At 44.2% G+C, this 15027-nt stretch overlaps 1 protein-coding gene across 1 annotated transcript in view; it reads left to right on the top strand.

Moving 5' to 3' along the window:
* The window catches only part of crabp1a (cellular retinoic acid binding protein 1a), a 29050-nt gene extending 16098 nt beyond the window's left edge, over positions 1-12952 (top strand). Inside the window, exons 3-4 of the mRNA XM_086149083.1 lie at positions 10669-10782; positions 12634-12952. Coding sequence (XP_086005209.1) covers positions 10669-10782; positions 12634-12684 — 165 coding nt within the window. The 3' untranslated portion in view covers positions 12685-12952. The remainder of the gene's footprint in view (positions 1-10668; positions 10783-12633) is intronic.
* The last annotated feature ends 2075 nt before the right edge of the window (positions 12953-15027 follow it).

Here is a 15027-nt window from a genome sequence, read left to right as displayed (position 1 = left end):
GTGTGTGTTATGTACGTTCTCCTGCTCTTTCATCCTCATCCAATCACATTCCTGAGTATTAGTGTTGCACGGCATCAGCGTCAAGTTGGGTCGTCAGTTACGAAACATACATTGGCTTCCTGGGATTCGGCTCTTTTGGGTTTACGGGTTACAAGAACTGGGGACGGCACGTGGTAGATGTTCTGGAAGGAGGTTCGGAAGACGGATGGGGAAGATCTGGGTCGAATTCTCTTGTTTGCAAACGACATTGTGGTTTAAAGTGAGAGCGGGGAGAAGGTGAAGGAACATCTAGAGAGGTGGACTTGTGTCCTCAGTGGACTAAGATGGTCTCATCGCAGAAGAAGATTGTGCTGGAATTTATTCGGGACATTTTTAAGATGATTAAATTCGAATATATCACGGCTGTTTAAAAATATAGTCATTGTTTGCAGATGATACCGTGATCCCTAGTGAGAAAGGGGAGAAGGTGGAGGAACATCTAGAGGGGTAGAGGGATGGACTGGAGTGGAGGTCAGTTGGAGAAAGCGGGTTTACATGTGTTTGAACAAGAGGAACTTGAGAGGAGGTGAGGCTACAGGGAGCGGAGATGAAGAAGGTGGAGGAGTTGAAGTACCGGAGAGGGTGGAGAAACAGGAGGGATGGTGGAGATCTGGGTAGAAAGATGCTAGGGTAGAAAGATGAGGTGTGCGAGGAGATGGTTAGAAGGAGAAAGGTGGCTGTAGCCTCATCCAGGTTCTAGTCAACTCTTGTTTGGAACTGCAACTCCCTACCGCTGCCCCAATGGGGACCTTCAGGCTTCTGGAGATTGGGTGGCAGCCCACCTGGTGTTCAACCGTCCCAAATTCTCCCTCACAACTCCCCTTCTTGTGGCTCCCGGTAGCCTCCTGCATCAAGTTCAAGTCCCCGGTACTCGCCTTCCGCTAAGCTACATGTCCCTACCCGTATTTTCCTGCTTACCACCTCCGGGCGACCGTCCACCCCGTCACTCAGAGCCTCCGGCTGCCGATCCAACCGGTCTCGGCTCTTCTCGGCTCTCGGTGGAACGAACTCCCGAAAAAGGTCGGAACAGCTGAAAGCATACCTTTTCACCAAGCACTACCCTACTAGTCGCACCTAGCCTGCAACCCCCCGATGAACCCAATGAATATATGTACTATATGGATCTGAGACGGCTTTTGGTTGAGCGGTCACTTCTAACTCCCGGCTACCGGTACTTCGGATCTTGCACTTTTTGTAAGTCGCTTTGGATAAAAGCGTCAAATGACTGTCTTGTAATGTAACGTAATGGAAGGAAAAAGAGGTGTTGGGCTTGGCGGCCCCTCAGGTGGAGCAGTTGGCAGGAGAACCCCGAGCCGGTTTTTCCCCGACGCCGATTAAAGGGATTAAGCGCTGATCTGCGGCCGGTCGAGGAGCCGAGGGCCGATTAGCCGCCGCGGGGTCAAAAAGCTGTGGTTAATCCGTGTGAGTGTGACGGGCTCCGGGGCCTCCGGAGGCCCGAGGACGCCCAGCCAGCGGGAAGGGGAAGGTGGCAACTCCGGCTGATCTGGTTGGTTGGTTGATTTATAAATTAATTTACAAAAATTGTCGATCCACATGTCATATTTATTTTTAAATTTTAACACATCTTTAAATTTATTTTAATTTAATTATTCGGAAAAAAATATACTAGTCACTATTTTATTCTTTATTCTTTTATTTTTGTAATTATCAAAAAAATTCATATAAATACATTCAAATGAATTAGAATAAAAATACATATATGAAGGCGATTCGATTAAAATATACAATTAATTACAGGTAAATTTTGTGCTAACAGGCTAACCTTAGCCGGACTATATAATCGCTTTTGCGTGTTTTCACAAATACATGAACCCATTGATTAATAGGTTAAATATGAATGAATCGGTTACCTTATAAAGTAATTTACAAAACTTGTCGATACACATCTCATATTTATTTTCATATTTTCACATATCTTTAACTTTATTGTAAATTAATTATTTGGAAAAAAATATGCTATTCACTATTTTATTCTTTATTCTTTTATCTTTGTACTTATCAAAAAATTCAAGGAAATACCCTCAAATGAATTAGAAAAACAAAATATATATGAAGGCGATTCAATTAAAACATACAATTAATTATAGGTAAATTTTGTGCTAACAGGCTAACCTTAGCCGGACTATATTGTCGCTTTTACGTGTTTACATGCTCGAATGGTGGAGGTTTTCACAAATACATGAGCTCATATTGATTAATCGATTAAATATGAATGAATCGGTTACCTTATAAAGTAATTTACAAAACTTGTCAATACACATGTTACATTTATTTTGATATTTTTACATATCTTTGACATTATTTTCATTTAATTATTCAGAAAAAAATATACTATTCACTATTTTATTCTTTATTCTTGTATTTTTGTAATTATCAAAAAAATTCATATAAATACATTCAAATCAATTAGAATAAAAATACATCTATGAAGGCTATTCGATTAAAATATACAATTAATTTAAGGTAAATTTTGTGCTAACAGGCTAACCTTAGCCGGACTATATAATCGCTTTTACGTGTTTTCACAAATACATGAACTCATTGATTAATCGATTAAATGTGAATGAATCGGTAACTTTATAAAGCAATTTACAAAACTTGTCGATACACGTCATATTTATTTTCATATTTTCACATATCTTTAACTTTATTTTAAATTAATTATTTGGAAAAAAATATGCTATTCACTATTTTATTCTTTATTCTCTTATCTTTAATATCTCATACCCTCAAATGAATTAGAATAACAAAATATATATGAAGGCGATTCAATTAAAACATACAATTAATTAAAGGTAAATTTGGTGCTAACAGGCTAACCTTAGCCGGACTATAGTGTCGTTTTTACGTGTTTACGTGCTCGCATGGTGGAGGTTTTCACAAATACATGAACTCATTGATTAATCGATTAAATGTGAATGAATCGGTAACTTTATAAAGTAATTTACAAAACTTGTCGATACACATGTCATATTTATTTTGATATTTTTACATATCTTTGACATTATTTTCATTTAATTATTTGGAAAAAAATATACTATTCACTATTTTATTCTTTATTCTTTTATTTTTATACTTTATCAAAAAATTCATATAAATACATTCAAATGAATTAGAATAAAAAATATATATGAAGGCGATTCAATTAAAACATAGAATTAATTAAAGGTAAATTTTATGCTAACAGGCTAACCTTAGCCGGACTATAGTGTCGCTTTTACGTGTTTACATTCTCGCATTTTGCTTGTTTTTTGTTTTTTTTTGTTTTTTTTTTGCTCTTCCATTTATTTTCCTTTTTTAATGGCTTGAACCGGAACTTGGTATAAATCTATGGGTACAAAATGACAATAAAAATATCCTTGAATTCTTTAAGTAGGAGTTTTCTGAACCGGAGCTCAAATTCATCAAGTCGTAATCCGACGGGCTCATTAAAAATTGATCATCCTAATAAATAATTTACTTTCAGTATCTACCTTTAAATCCCTATAAATTCCATTTCACGCCGAAACAAATCTTTCAACCCAGCCGGTTGCCATGGAGACGGACCTTCAGCTGCCTGACAAACGATAGCCGGGAACGACAAACATTAGCGTTGGCGTTTGGACGTCGGTCGTTTAGCACAACCGGCCGCCGGCCTCCGACTTGTCGAGGATTTATTTTTTTTTTCGGTTTGAACCGCCGGGTTTTTCGCGATTATCACAAGTCTTTTCTTTTTTTTTTGAGCATTTTAAAACAACGGGATTTGTTTGCACCAAATCTGGAATGACTGAAAACAGTCTGAACACTAAGATCGTCTAAGTTGCACTTTTTTTTTTCCCACTTTTCATCTTTTTTACTTCTGTAATTTTGCTACATATTTATCTATTTATTATTCCCATTGCTATTTATATTTTTTTCTATTTTTTTCTATCTTATCTCTAACCAAAAGGTGCTGCTATGGTTGTAATGTTGTGCTGCGTCTTGCTTTTTAAGGTTGTTCTTGTCACTCGTCATCTCTAAATTTCAATAAAATACAATAAAAGTCCTTGAATCCTTAAATGAAATGAAAAAATGAGAGGATCCGGTGTTGAGCTGGTGATGAATCTTATTTTGAGACGATTTGGCGACACATAAAGGCAAAACAAATAAAAATACAGTGGACACTCGCTACTTTGCGGTTCGTCTTTCGTGCCCTCGCAGCTTCGGATTTTTTTTTTTACAATTCTTTTTACAATTTACAAAAAATTACAATTCTCAAAATTCAGATTTTTTGATCTGAATTAGCATTTTTTTTGGCAGTATTTGAATTTTTTTTTCGTGACAAAATAGCCATTTCCTAGCCTGAGAAGAAAAAAAAACAGTAAAAACTATAGTAAAATTATTCTTTTTAAATAAATAAATTCGAGATCTTCAGGGAAATTCATGTCTTGGAACGTAATCCTGCGAAAAGTGAGGATACACCGGCAAAATTTAGGTTTGACTGCAAAACAGCAGAGGCGATATCCGGGATCTGACGACGTGTTTTCCTCAAAAGTTCCCAAAAGCAAAGAGGGAGCCGAGTGGCAACCAAATCCAAAGGCAAACAAAATCGGAAAAGAAAACAACGCTCCGAAAAGGAAAGACTTTGAGGAAATTGCGTCGAGCAAATATCCGGGAGCCAGAAGAATCAAGCTGAGGATCTCACGGTCCGATGGTTGTAGAGCGGCGAGATTTGGCCTTACGGGTCAGAAAGCCGGGGGGAACCAAGAGGGGATCGTCCAAAAGCGACAGGAAGCCGAGAGGAAAGCTAATCGGGGGTGTTGACGACGGCAAAAGGGGAACATCCTGCAGGAGCAGGTGGAGCCGCCTCGGAGGTCCACCTCCGTTCCAGCGATGAGGGTCAAGACGGATTAGATCCTTGGACCTCAAAAGGAGGGGAAAGAGGACATAATCCTCTTGGGGGTTCAGCCAAACCCCACCGGTTGGACTCCGTCGGTGCGAAACGATGCGCAATAACTCAGGTTGAGGTCAAACTATGGAACAGCAAGACCAGTGGACCAGTGAGGCTACAGGGACTGGAGATCAAGAAGGTGGAGGATTTCAAGTACTTTGGGTCAGAGCAACGGAGAGTGTGGAGAAGAGGTAAAGAAACAAGAGTCAGGGGTACAAAGAAATTGAAGACTATCAGCCAGAATGTAAGGAAAGGTGGAGGAGACAGTGGGGAGACCGTTGGCATTGAGGAGACGACAGGAAGCAGAGCTGGAGGTGCAAGGGATGGAGATGTCTCTTCGGGAGTGACCAGGAGGAGTAGGATCAGGAATGAGTCCATCAGAGGGACATGGTTGGGTCACGGATAGAGGAGGGATGGTGAATATATTGGTAGACGGATGCCGGAATTGGAGGTCTAGAGGAAGACCAAAGAGAAGATTGATGGACGTAGCAAGAGAGGATATGAAGGTAGAGAGGAGGATACAGAGAGTAGGGTTAGATGGAGAAGGTTGATTCGCTGTGGTGACCCCTGAAGGGACAAGTCTAAAGGAAAAGAAGAAGATAGAGACATACAACACTGGCCCCTTAATTCACATGACATTGAGAGACATACAACTTTTGCACCCTAATTCACTGGCCATGGTGACCCCAAAGGGGAAAAGCCCAAACGAAAGGCGGAAGAAGAGCAATATGGCAGATGATTGAGACATACAACATTGGCCCCCTAATTCACCTGACATTAAGAGACATACAACCATTCATATGTCAAAGAGACATACAATACTTGCTCTCTTATTTGAATGACAGTAAGAGTCATACAACGTTGGCCCCCTCATTTGAATGAATTTAAGATCTGATAAAATGTGTGTTTAGTGGCTTTTGGAGGGCAGTAACAAGCAGAAGGTAGTGTGGGGCTAGCTAGCTAGCAGAAGGGTTACATCCGTCGTCATATAGAGACATACAACTTTTGCTCCCTGATTCACTGGCTGTGGTGACCCCGAAAGGGAAAAGCCCAAAGGAAAGGCGGAAGAAGAACGGTATGGCAGAAGATGGAGACATACAACATTGGCCCCCTAATTCCCATGACACTAAGACACATACAAAGCCCAGAGAAAAAGAAGAGGTCAAATCGTTTAAGAAGCAGGCGGCTCTTTTAGCTCGGACATTGCAGAACTTTCAGACCTCGGTCTCAGAGGATCCAAAGGCTGATGGAGGTCTGAGAAGTATCATAGGATTTGAGGTTGGAGCTGCTGGGCAGGAGGTCGAGAGGACAACCAAAGAAGAGACTTCTGGATGGAACGAAAGAGGACATTAAGTAAGACAACCCTGTCGTGAGAAGAAGGTTGATGGAGGAAGATGATTGGCTGTGGTGACTTGAAGGCAGCAGCATCACAATTCAGAGCTACAACTCGACCGGGTATCATCCCGTTAGAGGGTTTCAAGAGGAAGTGGAAGGTTGGCTGATGAAGGTGGAGCAGGTGCTCAGGCTGGCGCAAGACAGGAAGTACAGATGTGCAAATCTGGACTTTGTGGATGTTGGAGGCCTCTTGGTTGCCCGGGCATCTCCCAGGTCCTGAATGCTCGAGCCACAGCAGCACAGCTTCTACGGAACTCTTGGTACGAGACAATGGCTCATGAGCTAGCTGGACATGGGAGGGCTTTGGATCTTCCGGTATCTCCGACACCGAAACAAGTCCAGAGGTCCATCGTCCTCCGGACACTGAGCAAGGCTTTCAACCTCTGATGCCGGAGAAGACGTCCACTCCAGGTGGACAACTTGACCTTACTTGGTTTGCCTAGTGAGCAAGAAGTTCCCTCATTGGATTCCCACAGAAGTGCCTTCCTGTTTGGAGTCTCCATGTTGTCCCCAGGTCTGCATGAGGTTCCTCCTGCAGTCCAAACACCTGCAGTAGCCCAGATGTGAGTTGAAGGTCTCTATTTGACATGAGTAAGGGAGTGAGAAGTTGTATGCCTCCAGGGTGTACGACCCCATCTGTAGCCCTGTGATTGACAGGCGACCCCAGGTGAGCCCCACCTCTCGGCCACTGACAGCTATGATAGGCTCCGCCCCCTCCGGTAGGCTCCGCCCCCTCCATCACCCTGAGCGCAGGACAAGTCGGTATAGGAAAAGAATAAATGAATATTAGCGTTTCTTGATTGACCGATTTTTGGGACACCATCCGTAGACTCCGTCGTAGACGATTAAAAAAACATCCTCCCTTCCCTTTTTAGGTGCGTGACGGTTCGCACTCTCACGTTAGTTTGTTGTTGATTATGTTTTTTGTCCATTTTGCGAACAGATAAACCGCAAAGGCCTCGAGTCCCTTGCGACGGTTAAAAAAATTGAATTGATGAGAACACGAAGACCACGAGAAGAAATCGAACCTTCTAGCTCCGATGCCGAAGCGCTAACCACCACCGCCGCCGCCCTACAAATACATCAATAATCGGTATTGTGTGACGTTACTGGACGGAAAAGCTGAATCCAGGGGCGCAGGGAGGCCTCCACGCACTCTGCTCCGACACAAATCCGACCCAAAATCTCTAAACCGCGCAGGAAATTAGATGTTCTACCACTTCCGCGAGGCCAAACCCCAAAAAACTCGGGGCCCGATGTTCCGATTAAGCTCGTAAGAAACGTATCTAAACAAAACGGGAGTTCGCGAACCCCCGTGTCTGTTTAGAGAAGCGGCACTATGAGAGACTTTGCAACTTGTGGGAGAGAAAAAGAGCGAATCCATCCTCGTCACAGGCCGGGATTCATCCTCGCGCTCGAGCGAAGCCGTGGCGAATCGACCCGCTGGGTTCTGGCTTTTGTAAAAAAGAAAGGGAAAGGGAGGGGGGCGGCAGAACAGCCGGGTCGGTCCTCTTGGCAGAGGTTGTGGACGGCGACCCGTAGGGAGCCATGATGGCGTCCCTTACCTTTGATATGCTGATTAACATTTGCCTCGGAGCGTCTCCTGCTGCTTCCACCGGCGAGGAGCGCTCGAAATGTCAAACCCGGCGAGGAGGTCCCTTGTTTTTATTCGGAAACGTTTGCGACCAGGAGCCAAAAAAGACAATCTAAGTCCAACAGTCAAGCAGGACATGTCTCTTGCTTACCTGTACATGTGGTGCGATACTTGTATGCTTCTAGATCAGTGTTTCCCAACCACATTAGTGTGCCGTAAGAGATCATCAGGTGTGCCCGCTTTCAACCGTGAATGGTTGCCTGTCCATATATCGCACGTAAATGAGAGGGTGAAGGGCGGCATGGGGAGCATATATTTTTTTAATTTTTTTATATAGATTACACTTTATAGTATGTTTTATTTATATTTAAACGTCAGAGCATATTTTATTTTATTTATTTTAATTAATTAGTTAATTAGTCAGTCAGTTGATTCGTTGATTAATTAATTTGTTTTTTTTATCTATTTTTTTTAAGCTAGCTTGTCTTGTCTTGTCTTGCTGCTACCGCTAAACAATTTCCCAAGCGTGCATTGAAGTGCATCTCATCTGATCGTCTCATTTCCTGATCCGATGGGCGAATGAATGAGTGAATGGTTGTCGGTCTCCATATTCGGTCCTGCGATCGAACGGCGACCCGCCTCTCGTCCAATCACAGCTGGGATAACCTCCACGATGGAGCATTCACAACTACAGCAAAACGCTAGCCATGCTATCAGGAGCAAACTTCGAGATCGGGGTCTCGGCAACTTCGGCTGCAGAGACAAAGGCGGACCTTTTCCGATGGAAAAGGGACCGGAGATGGTTTCCCGCTCGGTGCCACTGAGGTCTGGAGGCGTCGTCGGCCAAAGAGGCGCAGATCATTCAAATCTGATGAAATCATTTTCCGCGGGTGTTGCGGCGCGACATAACAGCTATTGCGTCCAGATGTTCTTTCTAAAGGAAACACCGGCCCGCGCTCCTTCCAGGGACGCTGCTAGAATCATTTGGAGCTTCATTTTATTGACGTTGAACCGCAGAAGGAGTTCTGGCTGGAGGTTCAACGCCAACGTTCCAACGGCTGATCCCGAATTTCTTTGCATTTCGAAGAACGACAGTACGGAGTCAGTCCATGACTTGTATGACTGGACCTGAAGAAGGCGTTGAAGGGAAGCAGGAAACTTCTAGAGACCTGACAGCACCTCCTCTGATTCGAAAACTTTAATCAAGGGTTCAGATTTCTACAAAATTATTGTTTTTTTTTTTCCTTTCCAGTCATAAAACGGCACCGAATCAAGAAACTCCTGCCGAGATTTGGACCTTGTGAGAACGTTGCGGGTCCAATGAAGGCGTCGTTGGACACGACTTCCTGGCATTGCCCCTTACGTGATGCTCCTTCGTTATCTTTATCGCTTATCCTGCTCTATCCTCGCTGCGATTGGTCGAGAAGCAGCAGTTCACCTGTCAATCAAGGAGACAGACGACCTCTCATTCACAATGAGGCACTTTAGGGGTGAAACTTGGTGGCGCAGCGAGAAACTCCCTGGTTGTCCACGTTCTTCCCGTGTCTCCCCGGGGTTCTTTGGGTTCTCCGCAGTCCAAAAACCGACGTCGCGGTTCTACGTCCCTGTATGAGTCTGAAAATAGCGAACTGTCGATGTGAGGTGCGGGTGAGACAGTGAGCAGTTGGGTATCTCTTATGGACTGGTTAGCATCCGGCGCGATCCAGTCCCGTAGCCTCGGCAACCTTGAGTGCAAGATAGGCGGTAAAATCAATGAATGAACTACATGTTCACACCCGAGGAGCTTGATGGAGCTACAAGGTTCAAGTTTTTGTTTTAGGCTCGAAACAGGCAACTTTGGGCATGTTTTTGGACACTAGGACGTTGCCTCTCAAATAGTGGACCTCGGGGAACATGCTTATGGTGTAGTATTAGCTCTACGGTGTAGAGCGCAGGGAAGAAACGCTCAAGACACACCATGGAACGAGTCACCCGAAAGCGAAGACGAAGAAATATGACGAAGCCTATGTAGCGCTTAGCTTCACTGTGACGCTTCGCTTTTTTCTGCCGTAACATGCCGATTATCGGCAACAATCATCCCGCTTTGGGAAAACTACATCAGTAAACCAGCAAGCAATGTTATGTTCATAAAGTTACTCTTTGTTGCAAAGTTATTAATCCCTTGCGGGAAATTCGTCTCTGCATTTTACCCATGATGGATGAACCATGAGCAGTTAGCAGCTACCTAGCGGTGCCAGGGGGAGCAACAGCACTTGGACAAACAAGGACGATTGCTTTCCCCCCTGTGTCGCGCCACCCCCAAAATAATAATGAGGGTACAAGGTGTGCAGAGGTGTACGTACAACGGTTTTATGGACAAATGATACTATAGTCGCGGCGGAGAGAGTGGAGGCTGGGGCGGGAAATGTTCTTCCTAGCGGGAGGCGTAACAGACAATAATTTAGAAGCACTGCACTAAGGGGACTTGGAGTCTCAGAAGCATACCGAGGACCCTCTTGCTGTGCAGCAGAAGTGCGAACCCTTTGAGGGCTAAAGAGCGAAATCGGAGTTTCCATTGCCGCCGAACGCTTCGTACGTTGTTTCCCGACTCTTTACTAACTGCTAACGGCGCTGGTATCTCGGACCTCCGCACACCGATAAATGCTAAAGTTGCTATGAAAACAACAGGAGGCTAATTGCATTGTCCTCCCCTTTGTCGTCCCTCCCGCAGAGCCTCGCCACCTGGGAGTCGGAGAACAAGATGCGCTGTCGCCAGACCCTGGTGGACGGGGAGGGGCCTAAAACCTACTGGACCCGAGAGCTGAGCGGCGACGAGCTCATCCTGGTGAGTCCGGAGACGCCCGTGATGATGCTATCGCCCGCTGGGATAAACTAACTTGAGATCATCCCGCTTCCTGTGTCAGCGTGACGCTAGGAAAGCCGCGGTTATCATCTGATCTGCAGAACATGGGAACGTTAGCATGTCCGCGGCGCAGGCTAGCTCTCGGGGAGCTTCCGTTTCCCCGCTCTTTCCGTCCGGGAGGGAGAAACGGTTAATGAAAGCAACCGGGTAGTAGCGTGAAGGAAATGAGAAAGGCGTTTTTTTTTTCCCCAAAGAGCTGAGCTCTTCATCCGCCCCGTGGAGGAAAGATCTGAAAGCAGAACAAGAGGAGCTGCTCGGGCCGACGTGGCTGTAAAACCCCCGTCCTCGGACGGATTAGCAAGAGTCAATGAGGCTAAAGCCTCTCGGAGGACGCGCAAAACCCCGAGACCAACGGACGGGATGAGGAGTTCCCAGGAACTCTCTCTTTCCGACGCTCTCACAGCCGTCTTTTGTTTTTGTTATTCTCCCGAGAAGACTCGCTGGATGAACGTCCAAAGAGGCGAGAGCCTGAAACAACAACAACAACGCAGAGGGTTTGGGATCCCGGAAAAGCGTGTTTACGTAGGATAAAACGGGGAGCGCTGGTTGTTGACGTTAACCTCAGCGCTCCGGTGAGGCTAAAAGACTCGCGTCACGTCCAACCGTTACAAACTTTTATTGTCGCTCCGCAAGTTCCGATTTTGACCGTAATTAGTCCCAAAAAAAACAACCCTGAAGGGTTTTAATTAGAGGTGCTTTTAACCTCACGCTAACAATATCACAACAATAGCACTTTCAACTTACAAAATACATATTTTATTGCCTGTTTATATATTGTAGTTATCTTATTACGTATCTGTATATTTTATATTTTTGTATAATTTTTTTATATTATATATATATTTTTTTTTTTTTAATTTGTACTGCCGATTGTACTTGTTTTTAGTTTTATCCACCCCACTTGTAGTTTTTTATTTGATCTCATTCCTACTTGTTTTGAGTTTTATCTCCTGCTTCCGAACTGTCTTTAATTTAATCTCATTTTCACCTGTTTTTAGTTTATCTACTGTTTTTTTTATTTATTTCTACTGCCAATTGTACTTGTTTTTAGTTCTATCCACCCCCTTGTGCTTTTTTTTTTATTTGATCTCATTTTTTACTTGTTTCGAGTTTTATCTCCTGCTTCCGAACTGTCTTTAATTTAATCTCATTTTCACCTGTTTTTAGTTTATCTCCTGTTTTTTTTAATTTGATCTCATTTTATCGTTGTGCTGTGCTCTGCTTTGCTTGTAAACTTGTCGACCCTGAATGAATGAATGAATGAATGAATGAACACATATAGCTAAATGCTACGCGGACAGCAAAGTAAGAATTTCATCGCACAGGGAAACAATGTTTCCACAAAATGACAATAAACACTTCGATCTCGGATCTGCGTCGGTTCGATGTCGGGATCTTCTTGATGATGCCGTCGAATTAAACAACTCCGAGTATGACTCATCGGATTCCCAGAAGAAAGAGCGACGCCTCGGACCGGAGCGACCCGTCACGCGGCGACAGGCTGATCCTCCCTGGCAGTTCACACCGTATGTGGGACACATTTCCATACAATTTGCATGATCCGTTAAATTGGTTTTAATTGGAAGCACTTCGGCGGCGTCAACAGCGAAGGAACTACATTTGAAGAGGAGCTGAGCTTGTCCTTGCCTGACAGAACACCAGCTGATGGTTGATGTTCCTTTTCCGTGAAGCTTCAAGGACGTTGGAGTTCCGTTCGGTATTGTTGTTTTCCCGCCGGGTGAACTTGAAGGAACGTATTCTTGTGTCTTGCAGACCTTCGGGGCGGACGACGTGGTGTGCACGCGGATCTACGCCCGGGAATGAAGCCTCCCGTCCGGACAAGGGAACTCTTTTGGACCACAGTGTCGTTCGACAAACAGCGCGTCATGCTAACAGCAAACCCCCGTGTAACCTCCGATCCGCGTAGTCTCAGCTTACACTAGTAAATATCTCTGTAAACTTGTTATTCGTAGTAACCTGGCGGTCCACGCCCGCAACCCGTGGTGTCCACTAGCTGCCGTAGCTTAGCCCAGCATCATTGGTGAAGTTCTAACATTCGATAACCGCAAACAATAAAACAAGGGAGAAACTGCGTCCGGTGTCGTTCTTGTGGTATCGTCAACATAAACGCGCGTTGGAGACGTCAACCACCTTTTCTGAGGAGCACAGCGTCGATGCTAATGATGCTTCTCAAGGCAAACTGGAACAGATGAGCCAGCTGCAGGGCGACGGGAATAAAAATTAACTAGCCGCGACAGCTAATGTGTTTGCAACACGATGTTAGCGCTGATTGGAATTGAAATAATAGCGGTTTCCTGGAAAATGTCTTCAGCAGGGGTGTCAAATGTACGGCCCGCGGGCCGATACCGGCCAATCCGGCCCGTGGAGTAAATGTACAATTTGAAAAAATACATAAAAATCATGAATTACTTTTTTTAAAATAAAAATACAGTTCCCATACTGTCTGCTTGTCGGTGTTAGCAACACGGCACAACACTATGTGACTCACAACTTACAGCAGATGGCAGCAATGCGGCTTCCGGGTTTGTAAATAGCAAGTGGATGGAAACATATCACTTCATCACCTCTTTTACTTCCTCCCCCTGAATTTAGCTTTTCTTGAATTTAGCTTTTCTGTTTTGTGATGTTAGCTCGGATCTGATTATGGCCAATATGGCCACCGCTGTCTGTGAAGTGCCGCTTAAAGACAGTAGGACGCACTGCTAGCTAGCTAGCTAGCTAGGAGAAAATCATGGAAAAACACTAGCGAGGAGAAGTCGCCATCGGTAAGAGACCGTTAGCGATAGCATCGTCGGTGAGAAGGCGGGAGACATTTACGGGGATTTGGTTTAGCGGACGGCGGGAACGTTGACGGACGAGGCGTCGGAGAATCGTTCAAAGCGGTTGGGGGACGATTTGATGGTTTTAAAAAGTGGGTCGGCTTCGTTCGGTCCATAAATGAGGTTTCAACATAAAGCATAGCAAAGTGTGCATTTAGCAACACATTGTAGCGCTCAATGTGTAGCCAGTCAGTTAAGGATAAACAACCAAATAAAAATCTTAATTAAAAAAAAAAAAACACAACCTCCTCCACCCATCTCCTCCGTCACCACGGGCATCTTCCCTTAATGTTTATGTTTTATCATTTTTTATTATTATTATTTATACATTATTTTTCTATTGGCAAAGTACATTTTTCTTATTTAAAAATGGAAAAAACGAGGGGCTGCAATGGATTAGTAGCGTTTCAATCCATTTCAAATCGGGAAATTTAAATTTGATACACGAGCCGATTGATTTACCAGCTCGATCGGAAACTATCAAACTCCTGAGTTAAGGTATGACTGTATTAGCGACGCTCTTGTCCTGCGCCGTTAAGTCAGCACTACCGATCTACGTGCTAGCGATGCTATGATCTACGTGTTTAGCATTGAGGCGCTAACGGCTGGTGCAGCTGCTCCGGTGATTCTCGAACATTTAAACGCAAAGCAACTCAAATGCAGAGAAATATTCCCGGATGCAAATTAATCATCGGGTGGGATTAATTAATCTAAATTAATCATCGGGTGGGATTAATTAATCTAAATTAATCATTGAATTCGCACCACTCCAGCTCGATCACCGAAACTATCAAACTCCTGAGTTAAGGTATGACTGTATCAGCGCCACTCTTGTCCTGCGCCGTAAAGTTAGCATTACCGATCTACGTGCTAGCTACATGTTTAGCATTGAGGTGCTGACGGCTTGTGCAGCTGCTCCTGTGATTCGCAAACATTCAAACATAAAGCAACTTAAATGCAGAGAAATATTCGCGGATGCAAATTAATCATTGGGTGCCATTAATTAATCTAAATGAATCGTCAAATTCGCACCGCTCCAGCTCGATCGCGGTAACTATCAAACTCCTGAGATAAGGTATGACTGTATTAGCGACGCTCTTGTCCTGAGCTGTAAAGTTAGCATTACCGATCTACGTGCTAGCTACATGTTTAGCATTGAGGCGCTAACGGCGGGTGCAGCTGCTCCTGTGATTCGCAAACATTCAAATGCAGAGAAATATTCCCGGATGCTAATTAATCATCGGGTGCGATTAATTAATCTAAATTAATCGTCCACTCCAGTTTGGATCTTCGTCTTATAGTTTCCTCTTAAAAATGTCCGCCGGAC

The sequence above is a fragment of the Fistularia commersonii genome, chromosome 7 (assembly GCF_037954325.1).
Source record: "Fistularia commersonii isolate RoL2024-O1a breed Wild chromosome 7, RoL_Fcom_v1.0, whole genome shotgun sequence".
NCBI classification, from domain to species: domain Eukaryota; kingdom Metazoa; phylum Chordata; class Actinopteri; order Syngnathiformes; family Fistulariidae; genus Fistularia; species Fistularia commersonii.
Note: the sequence above shows the minus strand (reverse complement) of the source record. Positions and strands in the feature narration are given on the sequence as shown.